This window comes from Parasteatoda tepidariorum, chromosome 7 (genome assembly GCF_982258835.1).
Source record: "Parasteatoda tepidariorum strain Cologne lab strain chromosome 7, Ptep-v5.0, whole genome shotgun sequence".
NCBI lineage: Eukaryota > Metazoa > Arthropoda > Arachnida > Araneae > Theridiidae > Parasteatoda > Parasteatoda tepidariorum.
Window position 1 is genome coordinate 74,470,184 of NC_141761.1, and position 23,567 is coordinate 74,493,750.

The 23,567-nt window shown below is 27.3% G+C and overlaps 1 protein-coding gene across 1 annotated transcript in view; it reads left to right on the forward strand.

Moving 5' to 3' along the window:
- The first annotated feature begins 8,873 nt into the window (after window positions 1-8,873).
- Window positions 8,874-23,567, forward strand: part of LOC107453725 (lachesin) — a 282,317-nt gene continuing 267,623 nt past the window's right edge. The window contains exon 1 of the mRNA XM_071183280.2: window positions 8,874-9,255. Coding sequence (XP_071039381.2) covers window positions 9,120-9,255 — 136 coding nt within the window. The 5' untranslated portion in view covers window positions 8,874-9,119. The remainder of the gene's footprint in view (window positions 9,256-23,567) is intronic.

Consider the following 23,567-nt stretch of genomic DNA (forward strand, 5'->3'; position numbering starts at 1 on the left):
TTATGGAAGTAAGTAAAGGATTATCTAAAAAGTGAAAAAAAAATCTTCGAAACATAAAAAGTGTATATAATACTTAGATCTACTAATCTCAGGAATTAGAAATAGAGTCTTCAAACTTTTTCATCTTATTTTCTTTATCAACAACGATACAACTTTTTTTAAACTCTTCATTGAAACAGCAGTAGAAAATAGGGTAAACAGCAGAAAAATCACTACACTCTGCAATCTCTATTAAATGTTGTTCTGTTCCACTCTAAAAAAAATCCGGGAAAAAAATAACACGAAACTGCATCTAAGATTTATCCAACTATACAATTTTACTTTTTTATTTTAAGTTTCGAGAATTGTTTTCTTCTTATTTTTTCTATTCGTTTTTCAAACTTACCTAGGCACAGTATCTCGTGTTTCGACATCATTTATTTTTGTACCTTTCGAACATAGAAAAATGGCTCCTACATCCTCAGCACGTAAAGGCTATTCCTACGGGGGTGATACGCTTGTTAGAGATAATGGTATTAGGCCTTCCACTTTCTTTCACCGTTTCTAAAATTGGATTCTTCAATACACTGCAACATTTCTTCTCTTACTGTAATAAGTGTTTCATCAGAGTCCAATATCAGACAGAATTTAAGAGTTAGAAAGTAAAAGAGAAAAAAATCACTATAGAATTCTTTCTTTTCCTCATTTTACTCTCGTCATTTTTTTTCACTTTACGAACGCGGAAGGAAACATTTTACTATTGTAACTTCCACGGGAAATTCCTTCATTCCTAAAGAGGAAATCATAAAATGTCAGGAAAAGACAAGTGTGATTGTAGATTGGACGGCTAAGTTAAGTTCTCATATAAGTCAGCCTTCTCGAGGTATAATGTGACAGGTGTTTGAATATATTATTTGACTTAACGCTTAAAAATATTATATTTAAGCTTTAGTCTGTTTTATAAGACAAAACGAATGCCTTTCCTTGAAATGTAGTCTCTTTTATTGTTTATTGTACTCTATAAATCATTTTACTGAGACAACTCGATTCTTTGTTTTGATCCGCAACATAAATCAGTACTGTGAATATTTTTTCTTCTTTGAAATGCTAGGAATTTTATTAAAGAAAAAAAGAATTGCTGGAAATAAAGAGATATTTCTAAACAGCACTACTTATATTTTGAAGCTAATTTTTAAAGAAAAATATATCTGCTTCGCCAATTGGTAATGCGCCTACACTGCGATTTTCCGCGAAAAAGATTCTGAAAACTTACAGAAAAAGTACTTGAGTGAATAGTTTTTACCAGAGTTTGAACACTGGGAATCAGTTTAAAATGGTGATGCTTCATGCTATTCAGTGTGAATGGTTTTAAGATCGGATAAAATATGCCAGATAATAGATAGTGATATTTAAATTATGAGAAGATAAAATGCTACAATATTAAAAAAATGCATTAGTCTAAACTATTTTTCTCCCTTTAATCTGCTGTAAATAACGAATAGTCTCAATAAAAGTACTTCTTACAGTAATATTTACCGATATGTAAAATTTTAATAAATAATTATTATTAAAATTCATCTGAATTTCGTACGGTATATTAAGTACCTTTTTAGCAAAGGCATAGTGAATTCCAGAAAGTACAATTTGCTATGGCCCAATGGAATTGGGGAAATTAAAACTCCAAATTTTGAGAGTGTTGGTATTATGATGGTAATGCGGTGAACAAGGCGCACTAGCCTTATTTACTTCCTAGAAAACTTAGAACATTTTGATCGAAAACTTATAAGGCTTTAAGAAACCCCTCAGGATCGATCACCAGTTCTTCAGAATTATAGTTCAATGTATTTTGCCACTGAGCCTTCGAAGATAATTTCCTATAGCGGAAGCAAATGAAAATCTTATAATATTTGTATTCTAAGTTATATTTGTATTCTAAGTTAATATATATATTTTTTTAAAAATGACGTCAGTAAACTCTACGATATGTTGGGTTTACTTAAATAGCGTTTTAAGACAAACATCTTATAATATTTTTACTCTCAGTTAATATTTTTTTAAAGTGACGTCAGTGAGTTCGATGACATTTTGGGTTTATTTGAAAACAGTTTTAAGACAAGCAATTTCTTTTTTAAAATTGAACTTTTCAAAGTTATTATTTTCATTTTTTTCAAAAGTGAAATTAGAAGAAATTATCTGTTATGCACAAATTTTGTCTTTTTAAACGATGTAAAAAGAAGCAAGAATCTATTTTAGTTGCATTTAATTACGAATATGTAATCCAAAAGAAATTACAGAAATGATTAATATTAAAGTAACATTTTAATAATCAATTTTTAAAAAAAAAATTATTCTAGATCATTTAACGATTTACTATAAAATGCATAGTTTTACTGTTTTTTGAAATTTAAAACATTAAAAGAAGGGTCTACGGTGAAATGATTTCAGTTAACTTTTGAATTCTTAAATATGGAGTTATAATTTAAAATAGTTTACTAACATTCTGATTCAGACGCCGAATTTATAATTCAAGTTTTACTAATACCTCATTAACTATTATAGATCAATTTAATATTGACTTCACTAAACAATGCATATATTTAATATTTCTTATGAAATTTAATATATAAAAATATTTGAGAGGAAATTCTTTTGTTGATATTTCCAATTTAGAGTATTAAGCAATAATTCATATAGTCATTACTAAATGTAGTCAATGTTATTATATTGCTTTATTATATATATATATTTTTTTATATATATATATGTTATTATATATATTTTTTGATTCAATCGCATAACTATTTTTACTTAACAATTATGATGGATTAATTTAATATGGACTATAAAAATCATAAATTCCGTGTTTTGTTTAAATTTAAAATATTAAATATCTAAGGATACTTGCGACTTTTTTTTAAATCTGATTTACTCTATTTATTAATATATCATAAACTATTGCTGATTATTTTAATATAAATTATTAAAACCATAAATTAAGCGTTTAATTGAGATATAAAATTCTTAAAAAGATATATAAGAATGCTTTTGCTGACATTTTTAATCTAGTTTACTGTGCTATAATTCGAATGATTCTACATATATTCAGATTCTGCCTCGTAAACCAAGTATTTTATCGAAGCAATTCGATTTCTTTTTAACAAGAAGTTCATTATCTCAAAATTTCGAGAGCTTTTGGGGAAAGTTGCAAAAGGAGAATCGCTTTAAGAGAAGGAAAGTGGTTGATTTAGGACTTCGTAACAACAAAGGCAAAAAATAAAATCATTGATTTCTATTATCAAGGGATTTAAGTCATTTTTTTACGCAAAAAAAAAGAAATTATTTTCGTATCATTGAAGCTTTTTAAATGACATACACAAAAGAACAAAAGTTCTTGGAACTATAAATTGGCGAAGTTGGTTATGTATGTAGTCATTTTCGAAGCAAGAAAAATATAAAGTTTGAAAATCATTTGTTTTTTATTTTAGTTTTTTTAAAAAAACAAATCTTTAAAAGTCCCCATTTTCTTTCTACATTAAATTTCCTTTTATATTATTCATCAGAAAACGCGCTAATATGCATAACGTTTTGCATTTTGGTTATCAAATTGAAGTTTATCAACCACGTTTTCTAAATTGCACACATAAAAGAACAAAATTTCATTAGAACTGTAAATTGACGAAGATAATTATGTATATAGTGATTTCCGAAACGAAAAAATAAAGTTTGAAAAAGATTTGTTCTTTATTTTAGTTTAAAAAAAAAAAAAAAAAAAAACTCTTTAACAATCCCCATTTTCTTACTACATTAAATTTCCTTTTATATTATTCATTAGAAAACGCGCTAATATGCATAACTTTTTGTAGTTTGGTAATCAAATTGAAGTTTATCAACCAAGTTTTATAAATAGCATACATAAAAGAACAAAATTTCATTAGAACTATAAATTGACGAAGATAATTATGTATGTAGTGATTACGGAAACGAAAAAATGAAATAAAGTTTGAAAATCATTTGTTTTTTATTTTAGTTTTTTTTAAAAAACAAATCTTTAGAAGTCCTCATTTTCGTTCTACATTAAATTTCCTTTTATATTATCCATCAGAAAACGCGCTAATATGCATAACGTTTTGCATTTTTGGTAATCAAATTGAAGTTTATCAACCAAGTTTTATAAATAGCATACATAGAAGAACAAAATTTCATTAGAACTATAAATTGACGAAGATAATTATGTATGTAGTGATTCTCGAAACGAAATAATAGAATAAAGTTTGAAAATCATTTGTTCTTTAGTTTTTTTTTAAAAAATATATAACTGTCCCCATTTCCTTTCCACATTAAATTTCCTTTTATATTATTCATCAGAAAACGCGCTAAGCAGCAGAATTTTTGCATTTTGTGCATTGAATTTAAATTCGACTAAGCAAATTGCCCTCTCCTATAATGATTTAAATTTTTATCAAAGAAATATTATTTTTCAATAATAACAAACTTATTATCAAACGATTTATTAATTTTTAGTTGTTTAAAGCAAAATGAACCAAAAATTATGTTACATAACTAAGATTGGAAATTTCCTTTCAAAATTATGCATAGTAAATGAAAATCAGTTTTACTAATTTTGCAATTGAAAGTATGAAAGTTGAGTTATATTACTTATGTTATGAACGCGTGTGGCTTAAATGATATGCATTTATTGTATGTTTCTGAACCAATTTATTATAATTCCCATAATTTATTGTAAGAGCTATAAACATTTCATGCGACGCAATTTAAATGATAAAAATTTTTAATTTTAAACAAATATAAAATGATTTTGAGCAAATATTTTATGATTTATAAATTTTAAATAAACTGTATTATTAAATTCTTGCTTATTCGTAATTATTTATTTCGTTCAAATTTTAGATTTATGAAATTAAAAGTAGATAGTTCAAATAGGAGCAAAAAATGATATTCGTTTTTCATCATAAAGTTTAAAAATATTTTTAAAGCATTGTTGACAAATAAATTTTATCAAATATATATATTATTAGTTTAAAACATAATTGCTTAAATGTTTTGAGTTAAAACATAACAATTTTATTTTTTCTTAAAATTTGTCTTTTTTTTTAAAAAATATCTTTTAAAATTTGCAAAACTTTGATCTTTACAAATCATGGAATATTGAACAAGTAATGCATTTTTTTATAAATATTGCTCAAATATAAAGAGTTTTTTTTAAATATTTATTTTTCAAAAAAAATTTCTTTTTTGAGAAAAATAATTATTAAACGATGCTTTACTGAAAAAAATTAATAAGGCTATACTATTAATTATCAACAATAAATATCTACAGGCCGAATTAAATTATAATAAAAATCTTCAAATTAATACAAATTAGATATTTAAATATTTTTACACAGTATTCCTGTTGGAAAATACATTTTAAAAATTTTTTCATGCTATCGCTTGTTTAAAAATAATTATTTTCTTGCCTTCATATAAGGTTGTTTTTCTAAAACATTTACACTAATTTAACGATTAAAATGTTTTATAGCCTATGTTTTTGTATAAAAAAGAGAAACTTTCTAATACACAAATAATAGTTATTTTACCATAGCGTTATTTAAATAGTCAATTCTATACCATCATTTCAGTGCTAAACGACACTGATCATAGTTAATCATTATTATGGGGTCTTGAACTTCTAAAAATGTATTTTACTCAATCTGAAAACTTAAAGTAAGTTTTAAGGACGTCAAATAATTATGAAATCATTCATATTACTTGAATTGAAATTAATTGTGGTGGTTTAAGTATTTCAATTTTGTCTATGGTTGGTCGGTGTTGATTAATACCAATTTTTGAATTATTTACTTATATTTTAACCAGAACAAAGAACGGGTATTCAGCTGGTCTATGATAATGGAGGAAATAAATGTGTGTGCGAGTGTTTGTCTACCCGTGTGTCATGTATAATTGTGGAACAATTTATGCAATCGTCTTGAAAGTGAAATAGCGGTGTGGGTGATTTTAGCTCGTATGGAGGGCATTCAAAAATTTATTTCAATACGTTTAACATTACACATTTTTGCAAATTAAACTGTAGACGAGTCTGATTTTTCATATGTTTTAAGAATATCATCATTGCTATTTGCCATTTTGAATCTCTGTTCTATCAAGACTAATGATTATTACACGTTATTAAAGAAATAATTATTTTTTAAATGTTAAGTAAAGTAAGCTAATGGATAAACGTAAATAGCACATGAGGGCTACATCACCATATTAGCATTCCTAAAGTTGTTTAAAACAAGTATATTATATTTCTAGTAACATTTTTCAAAAGTATTGTATCAAACTAATTAATTCCAAATCAACAGTAATTGAAATAACAAAAATGTAATTAACGAACAAATTTAATGCAGAAGACTGGTTAATTGTGATAAACTTTAACTTCTATTAGGTAGTCGCAACTAAGCAGCATTTTAGTTGCCAAAAGATGCTGGACAAGGTTTATTTTTGTTGAGAACTAAGAATATTAGTTTCGCATAAACATGTACTGACTGTTCTTTATTTTTAAATCACTGAAAAACACGTTATTCTTTTCAACCTGAGTTCAACCTGAATAATTTTGTTAGCTGGATTTCTAAAAACAGTTTTTGTTTAATCCAGTGACTTAAGGTCAGCAGGATGGGACAAGTAGTAATAAACAAATAAAATAAAAAATTATTTAATATTTATTAATTTTGTCTGCATAAGCCTGTAAGTTTTGCGCTAGTTTTCATTGGTTAATCAAAACGATTCCAGTACTCAGCTAGTGCATAATAGAACATTAAGAGTTTTCCATTGTATGTCTGTGTCTCTTTTCTATAATTTGTTTGAACTATCGTTCTAAAATTGGAAAATCGGGAGAAATGTTAGTGAATGATCCTGAATTTCAGTCAATAATTTATATAAGCTTGTTTGGTAGGGGGCATTTGAAACAATGAGTTTTTTTAAGATAGTTTTTTTAAAGCATAGTTATGATTAAAATTTAATAAAAAAGTTTTTTTTTCTAATATATAAAAGTAGTCATCAATTATGTTTCACAGTTTATAGCTCAGTTAACATAAAGTGAGCTGAAATAATTACAAATTAATTAAGAATTATTTATTTATGAAGGGTTATGCTATGTGGTTTGAAGAAAAATGAACGTGGGATAACGTCTAAATGTTAATAGTTTTACGTGCTTTAATAGTTTTAAGTAATGAAAAAGCAACGATAATCGAATCAACTAGTTTTTTTTAAATAATATATAGATAATTTGCTTGATTGTGATAGTTCTAAACTATCTGTGTTTGTCGATATTAATAACAAACAGCACCATTTTTGTTGCCGCTTAATGCCTAGTGTAGTAGATTTTATTTCGACATCAAACTTCTAAAAACGTGTTTCTCTTGATTATTTAAGAAAAAAAAACATTGGGAAAGACATCAAAAAATAGTAAAATTACTTGGAATTATTTTAAGTATTGTTATTATTTAGGGTTGTAGCATACTGTTTTGTGCATGGTTGCTTATGGATTCATTAATTCTTCACTTTTCTGATCCCAACGAAGAATGAACGTCATTAAAAACGTCGAAATTACAGAAGTTAAAATAAAAGTAATATTTTCCGAAGATCTTTACTTTATTAAGAAAGAATTTATGTTTTTCTTCCGAGAGGGATTTTTTGAGATTGCTTACTTATGTAAGTTGAACCATTTAAGTACCGAGAATTTTCAATAAAGATTTGCCCTTAAACAACTACGAAAACAACCTAACCTATTGTTAAATAATAATAAAATCTTTTAAACGTAACCATTGGAAAGTTGAGAATTACATTAGAACTGCTAGTGTGCGTTTTAGGGTCTATAGACACAGTTTTAATTTACCTTATTACTTACCCAGTAAATATTCTACATGTTTTTTTTACTTTAATAGAAATAGATATGATGAAATGTCTAAAATTTCATATGCTTGGATGGTGTATTTTTTTTTATCTCTCTTTTAACAAGAAGAGAACACAACTGTGTTTTCAGCTGAAACTTGCCATATTAGTAATAAACTTAAAGTGTTTTGTTCTATGAAAAAAGTTGCATTGGTGTAAATTTGTAATCAATTTTAAATTAATTAAGAATGTAAGAAATATTCAAAAATTTCTGAAATTGAATGCAACTCATAATTTTAAAAATTTGGAATAATTGCTTTTTCGTACATAAGAGTAGACTAAAATATTTTTTTAAATATAAATGTTTATATTTTGATAACAAAAATACTATTGTATGAATATGTAATCTAAGCACTTTATGCAAATATTTTGGATAAACATTTTTTACTCTATCTGTTTTTACTGTAAATCAGCAATAATAATAATAATTTTAAATGACAAAGAAATACAAAAATGATAGAATAGTTTTATTATACGTTTTACATCAATGCCTAAGTGTAAATATAAATATTGCATAAAAACTAAAATTGTTTTTTTTTATTTGCTTTTAAAAATAATTTCAAGTAAAAAGAAATTTGACAGTTTGGTGCCAGACGATAAAGATAATTATGTATAAAGAATTACAAAAGGACTCAAATTAGGATAAATAAATAATAAATACATAAATAAAAATCAATAAGTTCGGTTATTGATTTATTTTAATGAATATAAAATAAGAAAAGTCTAAGTTTAAAGTACAATATTTCAACGAAAAGGGTTTTTTTTTCTCTTTTTTTTTTCTTCATCCAGCCTACAGCAATAAGATTCTACAAAAATTTCATAAGTTTGGCGTCTATGAGAGGCACCGGCAGACAAAAACACAACATCGGTGAGAAAACGTGATGGACTTCAAAAATGCGCATGCGCTATGTAGATAGCCACCCCCACAGCACACCTTAAGCATAGCATGCCAAGTACCGGTCTTTAGAGTTTCCCCCTTAAGCTCGGAAGTCGCGCAGTGAAACTGTCCTCTTTGAGTTCCGAGCGCAACTCGTCGACACCGGTATTACGAAAGTTTCTAGTGGCTTTGGTATATCAGTGAAATTTATTTAGCGAAAAGAAGAATGTTGAAAAACTTTCCAAAAACCATGAAATTTTAAGAGATGCATTGTTTGTTTTGTTTCTGATGAAAAGTTCATTCTATAACGATGACGACCAAAAATAAAACAACTGTGAAATTTGGAAAAAAACTGAAGAAAAAAATTTTCAGCGACTTTATTAAGTTTCTACTTTGTGGAACTCTTGTTGCGTTTGCATTAGCAACACCGTCTTTAGGAGATGCAGGTAAATTTTAATTTTTAACCTGTAACTATTTTTACACATTTGGAAGCTGTTAAAAATTGTGAAAAAAAAAACAAAGGCGTTTAAGATCATTTAATGCTTAAAAAAATACTTATTGATAATAAATAAGAGTATAAAGATTGAAAAAACTTAGAAAGTTTTTTTCAATCAATAGAAAGTTTATTTCAAAGATTGAAAGTTTGGAGATTTAATTCAGTAAGTTAAGGCAAAAATTAATTTTTAATTGACTACATGATAAAAGATAGCGTAATCAATTTTTTTATCTTATTAAAAAAATTTTATGTTTAATTTTAAAAATAATTGAAAATAAAAATGACAATAAATTCAAATCGTTAACGCTGATTCATGTCTTTTTTTAAATTTTAAAGAATTCATTTTTGATACTTGTTTAAATCCCTTCAATCAATGATAGTTTGTGGAAAATAAATAATATATATATATATATATTTGAATACATTTGAATTTTCTTATTATGGTAAACTAAAAGGCCGCAGTATGTCCATCAGATTAACCGTACAATTTACGGTAAAAACACTTTCGACCTTTACGGTTTTGGAACAGTTTACAACTAAGATGGTTGTACAAAACTGAAAAAACAAAACTATACGACTTTTTGTTTTTCAACCATTTACCCCTAACATGGTTTCAAAAGCGTAAAAACAAAATTTAACTGGACATTGAGATAGTTTATTAGCTTTATAGGGCTCTCATCTATGCGTGAATGAGAGTATCGTATTCTAATAGCCCACGGTTACAAGCTGGGGAGTGCAGGACATTGGAAACTCTGGTAGTATCAACCCTGGGATTCAAACCCCGTTCTGTCACTCATAAAATTAACGGATTAGCCCTCTCAGCTATAATATGTACCCAACTACAAGGAACTAAGTGTCTATATTATTTGATTACAGGTAGTACGATAAAATTCTGTTTGTTTAACCGTATTAGGTAAAAACAGTTAATAAACGGTTTTTCTCATAGTTAACATTTCGAATACAATATTATTTTTGATTATTTTACTGCTTTGCTTGAATATGGTAAAATAACAATAAAAAAATTGTTATTTAACAATTTTTTTCAAAATTTTTCGACAGCTTATAATAAATTTAAATTTAATGAAATCTTAGTTATTTAATGGTTTTAATTTTTTTAAGCATTTACATAAATATATAATCTCTTTCATTTTTGAAGTATGGCTTACGAAAATGTTATGCCTCGTAATATTGCCGTCTCTATTATACACCGTTCGTTTAGTTTGTCGTTTGTCCATTCGAATTGATACTACCTATAAAATAGCTTTACCGATTATTAGCATATAATGGATGGTAATTGTCTGGAAATTAAAATGAAAGCTCATCCACGCACAGTTGCTTTAAGCGTTATGTAGTGAGCAAATACTGTTATAAAATTCAATTTTATATTTATACAATTACATTACTTTTCATGAAATATTATTTGTATATATATATATATATTGTAGTTCAGAATATTTTCTTGTAACGGAATGTAAAGAACAGCCCATTTGCTCTGTTTGCTAGGGAAAGCGTTCTTTTTCAAACAAAACCTTCGATTTGCATATTTTTTTCGTACGCACATTTCACAAAAAGAATAAGGTTTGACGGCATGAAAATGAATAAAGAGCCTTATAAATTTGGAAAAAAATCTTAAAAGAAACTGTATTTATAACCTTGTTCTTATAATTAAATTAATTGTACAGTTGCAATTTATAAGATATATGATAGACTTTTTTCTACGTTACTTTGCCTTTCGCAGTGAATGGTGTTTTAATTTAGAAAAAATCTTTTAAACGATGCTTGTTTTTGTTTGATGTTTTCAAGAAATGTTTCACTCCCCCCCCCCATCTCATTTCAAATATAATTAACAAAACCAGTTTTTTTTTGATTGAAAGAAAGGATAAAAGATTGATAGCCTCCTCATATATTTCAAAGCGTTTTACTATCTTCTTATGGCTTGTTCTTCTAAACATAAAATATTATCGATGTTGTTAACTTTTTCTTCTTGACATATATATTACTATTCCTGTTTGCATTCACGTAGTTTTGGAACTAATATTTAATTAAACAGAACAAATTTTGTGCTCTACGTTAAAAAGAAGCATGTAAAAAGGTAAAAAAACCCTCGAATTTTGGAAATATTTCCGCTTGAGAGTAATTTCCAATTTTGCCTTCTACTTTAACATAGCGTATGCGTGACAGGCATATTCTCGAATATAAAAATTAAAGTAAATTTCAAAATTAAAGTCATTTCAAGATTTTGCATTAGGTTAAATGTCGGTTATTAGCAAAATTTAAAGTTAAATTAAAGTTTTAAGTTAAATTAAAAAAAATTAAAGTTTTCTCTCGTTCAGTGAAGGTAAGACAGTGAAAACTAAAATATGCTTTTCATAGCTAACAAAAATTCATGCTATTTCAAACTAAAATTTACTTCCTTCATAGCTTTTCATCTCACTCTATTTGTGGTCAATTAGTTTGTGTCTCTCCATGTTTTTTTCTATTTTTTTCAATTCGCTTGCAATCATCCTGTGCGTAGTATTTTTCCTGCGTTTATACTACGCATCCTGTGCGTAGTATAAACAATTGTTAATGAATATTTGAGGCTTTTTCATGCCATTTTTATTGAAGTGCCATGTCACAGTTCCATATAGTGAGACAGATTCAACATTAGTATTGAAGATTCCATATTTAGTTGAATTTGTTATGTTTTTGTTTTTCTAGAATTTATTAAGAAAAGCGTAGCTGTTTGGGGTTTTGTTTAATCCATTTAGTATATCTTCATATGTTCCTTCTTTATTGCTAATTATAGCTTCAAGATATGTAAAACTGCTTACCTCCTCTAGTTTATGATTTTCTAAGGATATGTTATTTAATTATTTAAGAATAATTTTCAAAATTATAGTTTTATTTTGGTTGAAAATAAGCCACATTTTCTTTGCCTCTGCGTTTAAATTGTTTGTTTACGTGTATTAAAGGATGTTGGTCAGTAAACATAAGTCGTTTGCAAAATCAAAATCAGAAAGATATTCAGCAATGTTCCATCTTATTCCCTTTTTATTCTTGGATACTCTCTTCATAATCAAGTCAATAGCAATTAATAAGATTTTGTGAGAAAGTATACAATCATGTCTAACACCTTAATCAAGTATTGAATTATTTTGATTGTTGCCCCGTATAGATAACTCGTATGTTGTAATTTTTATACATATTTCTGATTATGTTTACAAATCATTCGGGAATTCCATAGCACTTCAACAGCTTTCAGAGTGTAAACTGTAGAAAGCCTTTTCAAAACCAAGCGAATTTATGTATATAGTTGATTGTCATTCAATAGATTGTTCGACTATAATCCTTAATGGCGCATTGTGGTCGAAGCATGATGCATTAGTTCTGATACCTGCTTGCTCCGGTTCACAGCCGTTAGTCAATTGCATTTTTCATTCTTTCCATCATTATTCTAGTGAAAATTTTGCCACCTGCATTTAACAAAATGATCCCTTTCCAGTTATCACACATCTTCAAATTACCTTTCTTTGTAGTTTCATCAGCAGGCCTTCACCCCAGTCATAAGAAAAACAATTAATTGGTTAAGATTTATGAGCTAAATTTCTAGAGTTCAGCTCTAAATTAATTTTATGAAAGGATTCTAGAATTACGATATTTTATTTAATAACCATCATTGAACAGCCGATCCAGTTTTTTGAGTTTACGACTACTAATGTTCAACTCCGTAGCCTTGTAATTTTGTACCCAATCCAGAAGACAAGAGAACTCCTTGATCTAGTATTGGGAGAAATTTTCCTCCGTGGTGGACATTTTGATGGCACTAACCTGTATTTGCGTTACGGTGATAAAATCCACGAAAATCACCCATGGTTAGTCTGACTTCAAAAGCAATCTAACCCATGATCCATCTAGCACTGTGGTCGGCTCAAGCCTTATGCGGAATTCGTATCGAGCAGCCGTCGCTGGGATTCGAACTCGGTTCACCTCATTGGAAGGTGAATGCTCCATCTCCTGAGCCATAGAATTACGATATTGATATTCTTAGATATAATAGTTTCTCAGGCTTACTATTTGTTCGGGACGACAAATTTTTAAACTAGTTTTCACAATATGCATAACTCTTTTTTCGAATATGCAAAGAAAGAAGTCTTGTGTATAAGTTATAACTTTGAAGCTGAACAAATTTCACTGCAAGGAAAATTGCTAGTTCATCGAGAAAATCTAAGTGCCTTTTACATATACTTTTTTTTATTTCGAATTTATTAACATTTGAAGGACCAAACTTGGCTGTATACCTAGAAAGATTGAAGGAGGTAAGTTTGGTCCTTCCATCAGATTATTTGTGTGCAGATCAATTAGACATCCAAAATCTTATATAATCATAATTAATTTAATAATAATATATTATAGACTGGATCATCAAAGTTCCATGTTATTTTATTCGATTTTATTAAGGTATCCGACAACTTTCAATAACTTTTATTTTAAATATTCATCTGAAATTTTTAAAAAAAAAATAGTTTATTTGTTTTTTTGTGTTTAAAAACTTAAAAAACTAGCATAAAATTATTTTTTATGTGGCCATCATTAGGAGAAAACAAGGCACTTTTTGCATATACGCTAAACACTCTTAAGAAATTCTATCGCCTAAAACAAAAAATTCTTTGAGGATTTTATTTAGAAGGGTATAAACTGTGTTTTGAACTATTACCTTAAAAGCAAGTGCATATACTACTGAGTTAGGGATCAATGTAGTTAAAAATGTAAATTTTTAAAGATTTTCACACTTCTCTTCGCGAAAAAAAATGCATAAAAGAAGAAATTCTATTTTTTCTCTTAGTATGTAATTCAAAATACGTGTGCTATAATCATAAACACTGATTAAAAATTGCAGACAATTATTTTAAAAACAATATGAGATATTGTGTTTAAGGTGGTGTAAAATGTGAAAAAAATCTGATTTTTAGATAAACGTATTTAAGAACTTGAAATTGTTTGTCTATCCACTGTTATCATCTTGCATAAAAACTGCTATAACTTTGTAAACAATTGGAGAACAAACAAAAGTAAATTATTTTTAGAAACTTTAAAGTAAAATAATTTTAAATTTATAAGACTTAATTTGCAAAATTTTGACCAAAATCATTTTTTGATTAAACAGAGCACTACTTTTCAACTATACATATATATTAATTTCTCAGAAAATTGAGTTCATTTTCCGTTCCTCTATCAATACTTATTATAGATATGTTGAAATTCTCTAGTTTTTAGTCAAGTTTCTATATTCTAGTTTCTATTTCAATGACGCTTGAGTTCCCTAAACATATCAAAGGGTACCATACACCCGAAACTACCTGAGATTACGATATACCTACCAGAATGTCTAAGGCCTTTTAAAAATATGAAAGGTATGTTAGAAGTATGAAAGATGGGACACAAGAATGATAAAATATGTACTTAAATTCTTTCAAATTATAAAATTTCAGAAATACTCAACACATTCAGTAGATTATTTTTTGAATTACACATCCATAAAATATGACAAGGTCAAATTTGCTCTAGCCGTTTTACTAAAGTTAAATTTTCTTTCTAAATCCTTCCAAATTAAAATTTTTAGCGGGATTAAGTTGAATTTATCAAAATTTCTCTGAAAATCGAAAAATTAGTAAGTTTTTTTTCTTCTTTTTTTACAGAAATAGAAAAACATGCACAAATATACAATTAAAGTAACGAAAAATGATCTGAGTGATGAAAATTACATTTGTCAGTAGAAGCTACTAAATTAGTAGTACCTATTAAATAGTGTCAATAATAGTATCCTATTTAATAGATACTATTAAATAGTTAAAAATGATTCTGGCAAAATTACCATGCTGAACGGTAATGACATTTCAGAAAAAAAATTATAGCTAATGAAACGAAAATATACGGTACTTTAACCATTCATTTGGTAATTTTTCCATTCGTGTTTACCATACAAACGAGAAAATTACCAAATTTAATAGAATTTCCAGGAATTCTTGTTTTCAAAACTATAGTTCTTATTGTCACAATTTAAGCAATAAATATAAAACTGAAAAGTAAATTTAGCCGAATAAATTGTTTTTATGACATACTCTAAGGTATTATGCTATAATTACCAAACTTTACTGCATTTACCAAATTTATTGCACATTAAAACTTATTGCACATTATTGCACATTCCAAAATCATTACCAAAGCAATTCATTAAAAATTACCGAACTTTTTAATTTTTTCATGGAGCCAGAAACACGATAAATTTTACAATATTCTCATAGCTTTGGCCATACTTCCCTTGTCAGTACACAATTGAAATCTACTCCCTAGCTAACATCTATCATAGATTAATTTATAAAATGCATGCGTTAGTATTATTCATCCTGAATAGTACATTTTGATTGATATACTATGATAACGTACTATGTAATAATAGTACTATGATAACTCTAATAAAATAATCACAAACTGTAAAAAAAAAATATTTAGATAAACTGATTTGTGAATGCATTGTTTTGTTTATTTTTTTCTCTTATAAGAAAATAATTTTAGTAATCTACAACAGCGTCTCAAGAGAAAACAAATTTGTTCAAAGTTGGAACACAGTTTGTTAAATTTAACATTTTATTTTTTGTTATAATTAGTAAAAAAATAAATAATTGAAAATTGCAATATGAAAAATGAAAATTTTTATAAAAGAATTTGCTTGTTTATTTTCGTTTTAGAGATGTTTCAATAAATTGCATTTTGTTTATTTTATGAAACTTTTTTTTAAAAGTTAAGTTAAAAAATATTATATGAAGTATTTTTATTGATTTCCTTATTAATTTATTTTAAACTAATTTCGAGAAGAGCTTGCATGTATAATTGATTCAAAACATTCCTTTAAAAAGTAACTTGTAAACATCAAGGTAACATTGTTTATTTTGTAACAAGCTTTGTTTGAATTGTAAGTGCTGTCAGAACAATTTTTTTGCCGTATTTATATTTAATTACATACAAACTCAAAAAACGTAATGACTTACGCAATAGCTGTTTTTAAATTAATAATACAATTTTATTTCTATATTTTATTCTTCGTTCTATTAGTTGTAAAACAAAAGTTAGATAGATAATGTTTTTAGAAAAAGTTGAATTCCAATAATTTTTTCTTTGGAGACGTTTGCTTCATACATTTTTAATGTGATAAATTCATTTTCCTAGTGATATTGTATGATTTACTTTGAAATGTATGCCATGAGATTACAGTTTGAAAACTTCTTCAGTAGTAAAACATTCTGAAGAATAATTTGTTCATATTTCAGGTATTGTTTCCTAATACTAACTGATTTTAAATTTATTTTTGTTTTTAATTTGTATAAGTATAATCACTTTTAAACGTAACGTAGTCTTCAGTCACTACATAACAATTTGTAACAATGTTTCAAAACATAAAATATACTTTCCTGTCAATACCTGTCTTCTAATTAAATATATGTATTGCATTCATTTGAAAGAGGCAGAAACACAATTAATTATAAATTATACCTGATAGTATTGAACGGGTAGTTTTGAACATAAACTACAGTATTCACATTGATATTCTTCAACATACTTTTTTCCCCAGTGAACTAATAAAAATTAAAGATAAATGGAAAATACTTGTCGCAGCATTTGATCCAAAAATTATGATATAAATATTTTAAAAATTAAACTATAAAGTTTGAATTAGTTTTATTCAAAGCTTCGGGCAAAGAATATTTGGAAAACAAAAATATAGTATCACGCTTAAGTTATATTCAATGATAGTTTGTTGAATAAACATGACAATAGCAAATATATTTGTATTTGGAACAGGGGAAAATTATTACTTGTTTAGAAATGTCTAAATACGATTCAATTTCAGATACGAGTATGAAGCTAAAATGTTTGATGTTTCTTGCAATATTTATAACTATTATTATGTACTAGTCAGTGTAATAAATATAGTGAATATATTTTAGAAAAAGAAGTTAAAACGAAAAAATAGAACATAAGATGCTTGAAACAAATTGTGGGGTCAAAATACTGATTGATTTTTAAAAAGATAAAGGATATTAATTAAAACGTATTTCAGTATAATTGTTCTTATAAGGTGTAAGAGACTAAGTAGTCCACGAAAACAAAACTATACAGTTTTCTAACCATTTACAACTAGCATGTTTCCAAAACCATAAAAAAGACACTTAATTGATCATGGAAGTTAGACTTTTCCTTATGTAATGAGCATGAGAAAGGGCACAAATTGGGGAGAACAGGACATTAAAAACTCTTCCTGTGTTAAAGGGAAGGGAGAAAATACTGTGAAGTTAACGCTGGGATTTGTACCCCTTTCTGTTGGTCATGAGACTGAGACATTAGCTCTCTCGGCTATAATACAGGGTGTTTATAAAGTCCCGGACCCATTTTGATGTTTAATAACTTATAAAATTAAGATATATTAAAATTAATAACATATATGGTTAGATAGACTCAAAAAGTTTCATGACCCTTGTCAATGAACTTCTACGCGTGCTCCCTTCGTCGCACAGAGAATATCAAGTCGATAGTCAATTTCACGCCAGGTAGCGGCAAGCATGTCGGCATTCACAGAGGCTATTGCGGTTGTAATTCTGGCTTTTAGGTCCTCAATGTTCCACACGATCCTCCTGTAAACATTGTCCTTCATAAATCCCCAAAGAAAAAAGTCCAGCAGCGTTATATCAGGTGATCAGGACGATAGGCCTAGGAGGATGGCGTTTGCAACAGATATGGTAGGAATGATAGAAGATGCTGCTGATTTTCTGAAGCACATAATGTTCTCCGACGAAGCATCCATTCATGTTTCTGGCATTGTTAATCTCTCTAATGTGCGCATATGGGGATCTGAAAACCCCCATGAATACCCTGAGACACAAAGGGATTCCACAAAGGTTAATGTGTGGTGTGGACAAATGCACGACCGAGTCATTGGGCCTTTCTTTTACAGAAAAGAGGATCTCACCAGTCGTATACTTAGACATGCTGCAAAACTTCGTATTTCCACAACTAGAAGAACTTCAGCGACATGTCTTTTTGCAACAATATGTTGCACCACCTCATTGGGTTATCATCTTTCGTTGTTCTTTGAATGAACATTTTCCAGGAAGATGGATTGGGCGAGGAGGTCCAATTCCTTGGCCACCTAGATTACCTGATATAACACCGCTGGACTTCTTTCTTTGGAGATTTATAAAAGACAATGTTTACAGGAGGATCGTGTCGAACATTGAGGACCTAAAAGCCAGAATTACAGACGCAATAGCCTCTGTAAATGCCGACATGCTTGTCGCTACCTGGCGTGAAATTGACTATCGATTTGATATTCTCCGTGCGACGAAGGGGGCACACGTGAAATTTCATTGACGAGGGTCATGAAACTTTTTGAGTCTATCTAACCATTTATGTTATTAATTTTAATCTATCTTTATTATTTTATGAGTTATTAAACATCAAAATGGGTTCGGGATTTTATAAACACCCTGTATGTTCACAACTACAAGGAACTAAATTACTTTTTTAGGTGGACTTAGTTGGGGCGATGAAATTCTGGTTGTTTAATTGTATTAAGTGAAAACATTTAAGAAACTGTTTTTCTTTTTCGGTTAATAGTTTGAATACAATTTTTTTTCTCTCTCCCTCCGTATATATATATATATATATATATATATATATATATATATATATATATATATATATATATATATATATATATATATATATATATATATATATATATATATATATATATATATATATATATATATATATATATATATATATATATATATATATATATATATATATATATATATATATATATATATATATATATATATATATATATATATATATATATATATATATATATATATATATATATATAAAGATAGATATTTATATATTGGAAACTGAATTTTTATTTCTTTAAAGTAAAATATCTGAAATATACGCATTATTTAAGATTTCTTAGAGATATGTCTTTTTCAAGTATTTGAGTTATTTTTTAAGATTTAAAAAATTAGCAAATTTATCTAGTAAAACAAGCATTCTTAACGCAGTCATCACTTGAAATCCAATAAGAAAATAAAAGAAGAAAAATAAACTTTTTTGAGCTAATTAAGTCCGATGTTTTTGCCTATTGACTGAGAAATAATAATATTATTTTCACAAAAGATAATAATAATACATCTTCTTTGTGTCCTTTAAATTACAAATGACAGGGCGAATCATTATGATTTTTGTTCTATAATTTTATCTTATTTGTACTAAGTACATTATAAAAAAATATTAATAGAGTATTTTACGTGTCCATTTTCTTCAGAAATCATAGTAGTGTCTAAGGGAATAATATATTTATGAAAATATATTACTAAATTCAAATTGATATGTTATTTGTAAAAAGAAAAAAATATATATATATCTGCCTAAATGTGTAAAACAGACGATGATTGTTCTATTGCTATCTTAAAGTGAAATTTATTCTATTTAATGTACTTTACATTTTCTAGTAAAATAATGCGCTATTGAAGAGTTTTATCAATAATCACTTTTATGGCTGATAATACAAGCGGAGCAATATTTATTTTAGCGAAACAAATTTTCGAAGTGTAGAATGACGTCAATTCTAAATAACCTTTCAAAACATAGTTTTTCCGAAATTATTCATTGAAAATCAATAAATTTCTAATTAATGTTTCAGCTGTCAGCTGTCTGTAAGCTTCACGTAATGAATTTCAAATTATTTCAAAAACTGTGAACAGGCATCTTGAAAGTTAACTACATAACTTCACAATTTTTGGAAACTAAAATGAAATAAATGAAACTTATTTCCTTATATATTCCAAACATTTATCGTTATTCAATAATAGATATTTCAATACAAAAAGCATTTATAAGTTTATTTTAAAGCGATATACAACTTATATTTAAATTTTTGTCACTTAAAATGATGTTCTGATAAGTTTCATTTGAATAAATAGATATAGTGATCAAATTTTAATTTGTATTATAATTACGCTTGAACAAATTGTTTCACTTAGTAGTCACAATTATACGTATAATGTAAGAATTTGTATTCTAAAATTATGGTAAAATATACGGTAGCTTTCCGTCCATCAAATTAATCGTAAAGTTTACGGTAACGAAATTTTTCTACCTTTACGGTACGGGAACCATTTACAACTAGTATATTTGCTGTTAATGTTTAGTATTTTATTTTGAAAGGAGAACAGCTTTAATAAAAGTTTGGATAAAATAAAGTAGTATACTAAGAACAAGCACAGAAACTTCGGAGTGCAGCCTCGGATTCCTGAGAGCCGTCGAGTGCAACGACTTTATAACACGACTCATATATCACTTTATATAATGTTTCAAATATTTCTGATAGCGTGAAAAACTTTAACGCATAATAAAAAATTTTCTACAACATATTTTTTTTTCAAAATTTTTATAAATACTACAGAGTATATGGCATTTATTTGTTTAATAAATAAGCTTTTGACATTAACATTTAAAATTTTTCTTGTTAAAGTTTGTTTTTAACTTGTTTTTTTTTCAAAATATGTAAAACATTTTGTTGATTTGAAAATCTCAGATTTCATTCATGAAACTTTAATCTGTTTAAAAACCTTTTTTTTTTGCCTCTAGCAACCTTTGATAAAAATATAAAGTAAAGAAGTTTTGAAAATCAAATCAATAAAAATTAACATACATAATAGATGCATTCCTATTTGGAAAGTTTCAAAGGAAATAATTCAGAACTGAATAACATTTCATCATCATATTCGAAAAAAATATGCTTCACGAAAATAATTTCGCTTTATTAAAAAAGCCATGTTGAAGTAAAAAAAATAATTCTTCTTGTAAAAGATGTAATATTTTTCAGTTTCTGCTAAAGTTAAAACAAAAATAAACTCTGGTTCAATATTTTTAAATGTATAAAATAGATTAAATCAAAACATATTCTAAATATTATTACTTATACTTTTGAATTTTATGATTGAAAATTTTTATTACGCTCATTATCATCAACATTGATGCCATAAGAACTGAAAACTACATACTGTCATTTTTCAATTATAACAAGCATAATTATTAACTAATTTAAAAAATATTTTAAGTTTGTTTTAACAGAATGCACGAAAAAATGCGAAATAACTTTTGATTTATTGGTCAGAGTTTTACGTACTCAGGTTAATGTTTCTCGTTGAATCGGAATCGTAATGTTTTTGGAGGAACTTCATTTACTCAATAGCAACTGAATCTCAATTTAACTTAATTTCCTTCAAATCATGGCATTTATTCTTTTAAAGTAGATTAAAATGGCGTAAAAATAAATAAAAATAATGGTGTTGAAATAATGAGCATGAAATTCAAAATTTTTTAGCTCCTAATTTTTGTATAGCCCAAATTGGTTATTTTTTATTTACTTTATTAGCTCTGTAGATGTGACGAAATGGGAAATTAACATTGATGGGTCGAAAGTTGTAAACGCTTCAATTTCCAAACTATTGTAACCATATTTTCCAGATTGCGGTTACACCTTATATTATGAAGGACGAGAATCATCCGAATCTTACGAAAAAAATGTTAGATATATCTGAGAAAGTGCAATTTTTTGTCTGATTATGTAACTCAAAATATCATTTGCACTAATTAATAAGCAAATTTAAAAAAAGTAAAATGTTCACTTCTTTTTACTTACGGTAAATTCACTCACGTTCGTAAATGAAAGGATAATTTAGAATAAGAAGAAATGTAATTTCTGAAGTAAAAATTTCACCTGTAATCACAGACTTCTTCAAAAATACAATGCAAATTACAGGAAGCCACTAGATGAGACTGATAGTACATCACAATGACGAGAGTGTAGGAGAGGGGCATATAAGGAATTTTACTGGATGCCAGAATATATATGCATACTCAAATCAGAACTATGACAGGCCTAAACTAACGAATGGCCATGGCTAGCAATATCATATGATTTGAATCCAATGACGCATGTGTGGTCAAGTTTCAGTTCGTTTACCACCTCGTAAATGTGTAGTCGAATTTCGGAGAATATTGCTTGCTGAGGGGAGTAATTTTTCCCAAAATTTGCTCTATACTCAGCATGCCTGCAAGTTGTAAGGACTGTATTTCATCTCATGGGAGGCATACAATATATTAACTAATTAAAATAATAATTTATCCAATATATTATACAATTAAAAAAAGATTTTTTTTAAAAAAATTGCATGCTGTTTTCATATCGATTACTTGATGTTTTCAGATCAAACTACGGCAAAGCATAATAAGAAATTTTTATTGTCACTAAAAGTGGAAACGATACTTAAAAAATTAATCATTTTTTGGCTTAAAGATTATTTTATTTAAAAATTTGTGTGTATACAGATTTTTAAATCTACAAAAAGAACTGCCAATTTTGTGAATTTATTTTTGAAGTAAACAAATCTGTCGATTTCGAAGAAAAAAATTTCTTTTACATTTAGAAGGAAATTACTTTACCGAAAAATGTAGCCCTAGTGATTGCATATATCCAACAGTAAATAGATAACTAAAAGACTTTAGTTGTATTTAAAATTTAAACCAATGCATTCTGTTAACTGTTAATACAATTAGATCACGCAACATAAAAACACATTTTTATTAACCCAGCGTTTGCGAAAACCTAATTAACAAATGCTTGTAATAAGTACACGGTTTTACAATCAAAAAATAATAAAAAATATTAATTAGTAATGTAAACAAAAGAAATACTTCTACTAATATGGTATTGTAATCGCAGTTTTAAATGTTTCACAACGTATTGTTCTGAATCGCGCTGAGCTTACAAGTCCACTAGCATGCAAATGGCATAATCTTAAATCCGATTTCAAATTCCAGCTACTAACCATTTGTTGTGTAAGCTCTCTCGCGATTAACCGAGCGTTTAATTAATAGCCAGGCAGTCATTGCTCTCCTTCCCTTGCTATGGGGCATTAGTAAGAGAAGTTACAGTAATTCTTCAGCGATTACTGCAATGGCTTTACTAGATACGAAGCTTGCGATGCCGAGAGTTGGGCTCAAAACTCAGGGTAATAAATGATTGCATAGAATAGAATTGTTGGAATTAATCCCCGACAATGAATGCCAACTAGAACAATCAATGCTCTTTATTATAGCTTGTAGTCGCAGTTCCACTTAGCATTAAACGGGAGTTATTGAGATTATCAAGATGTA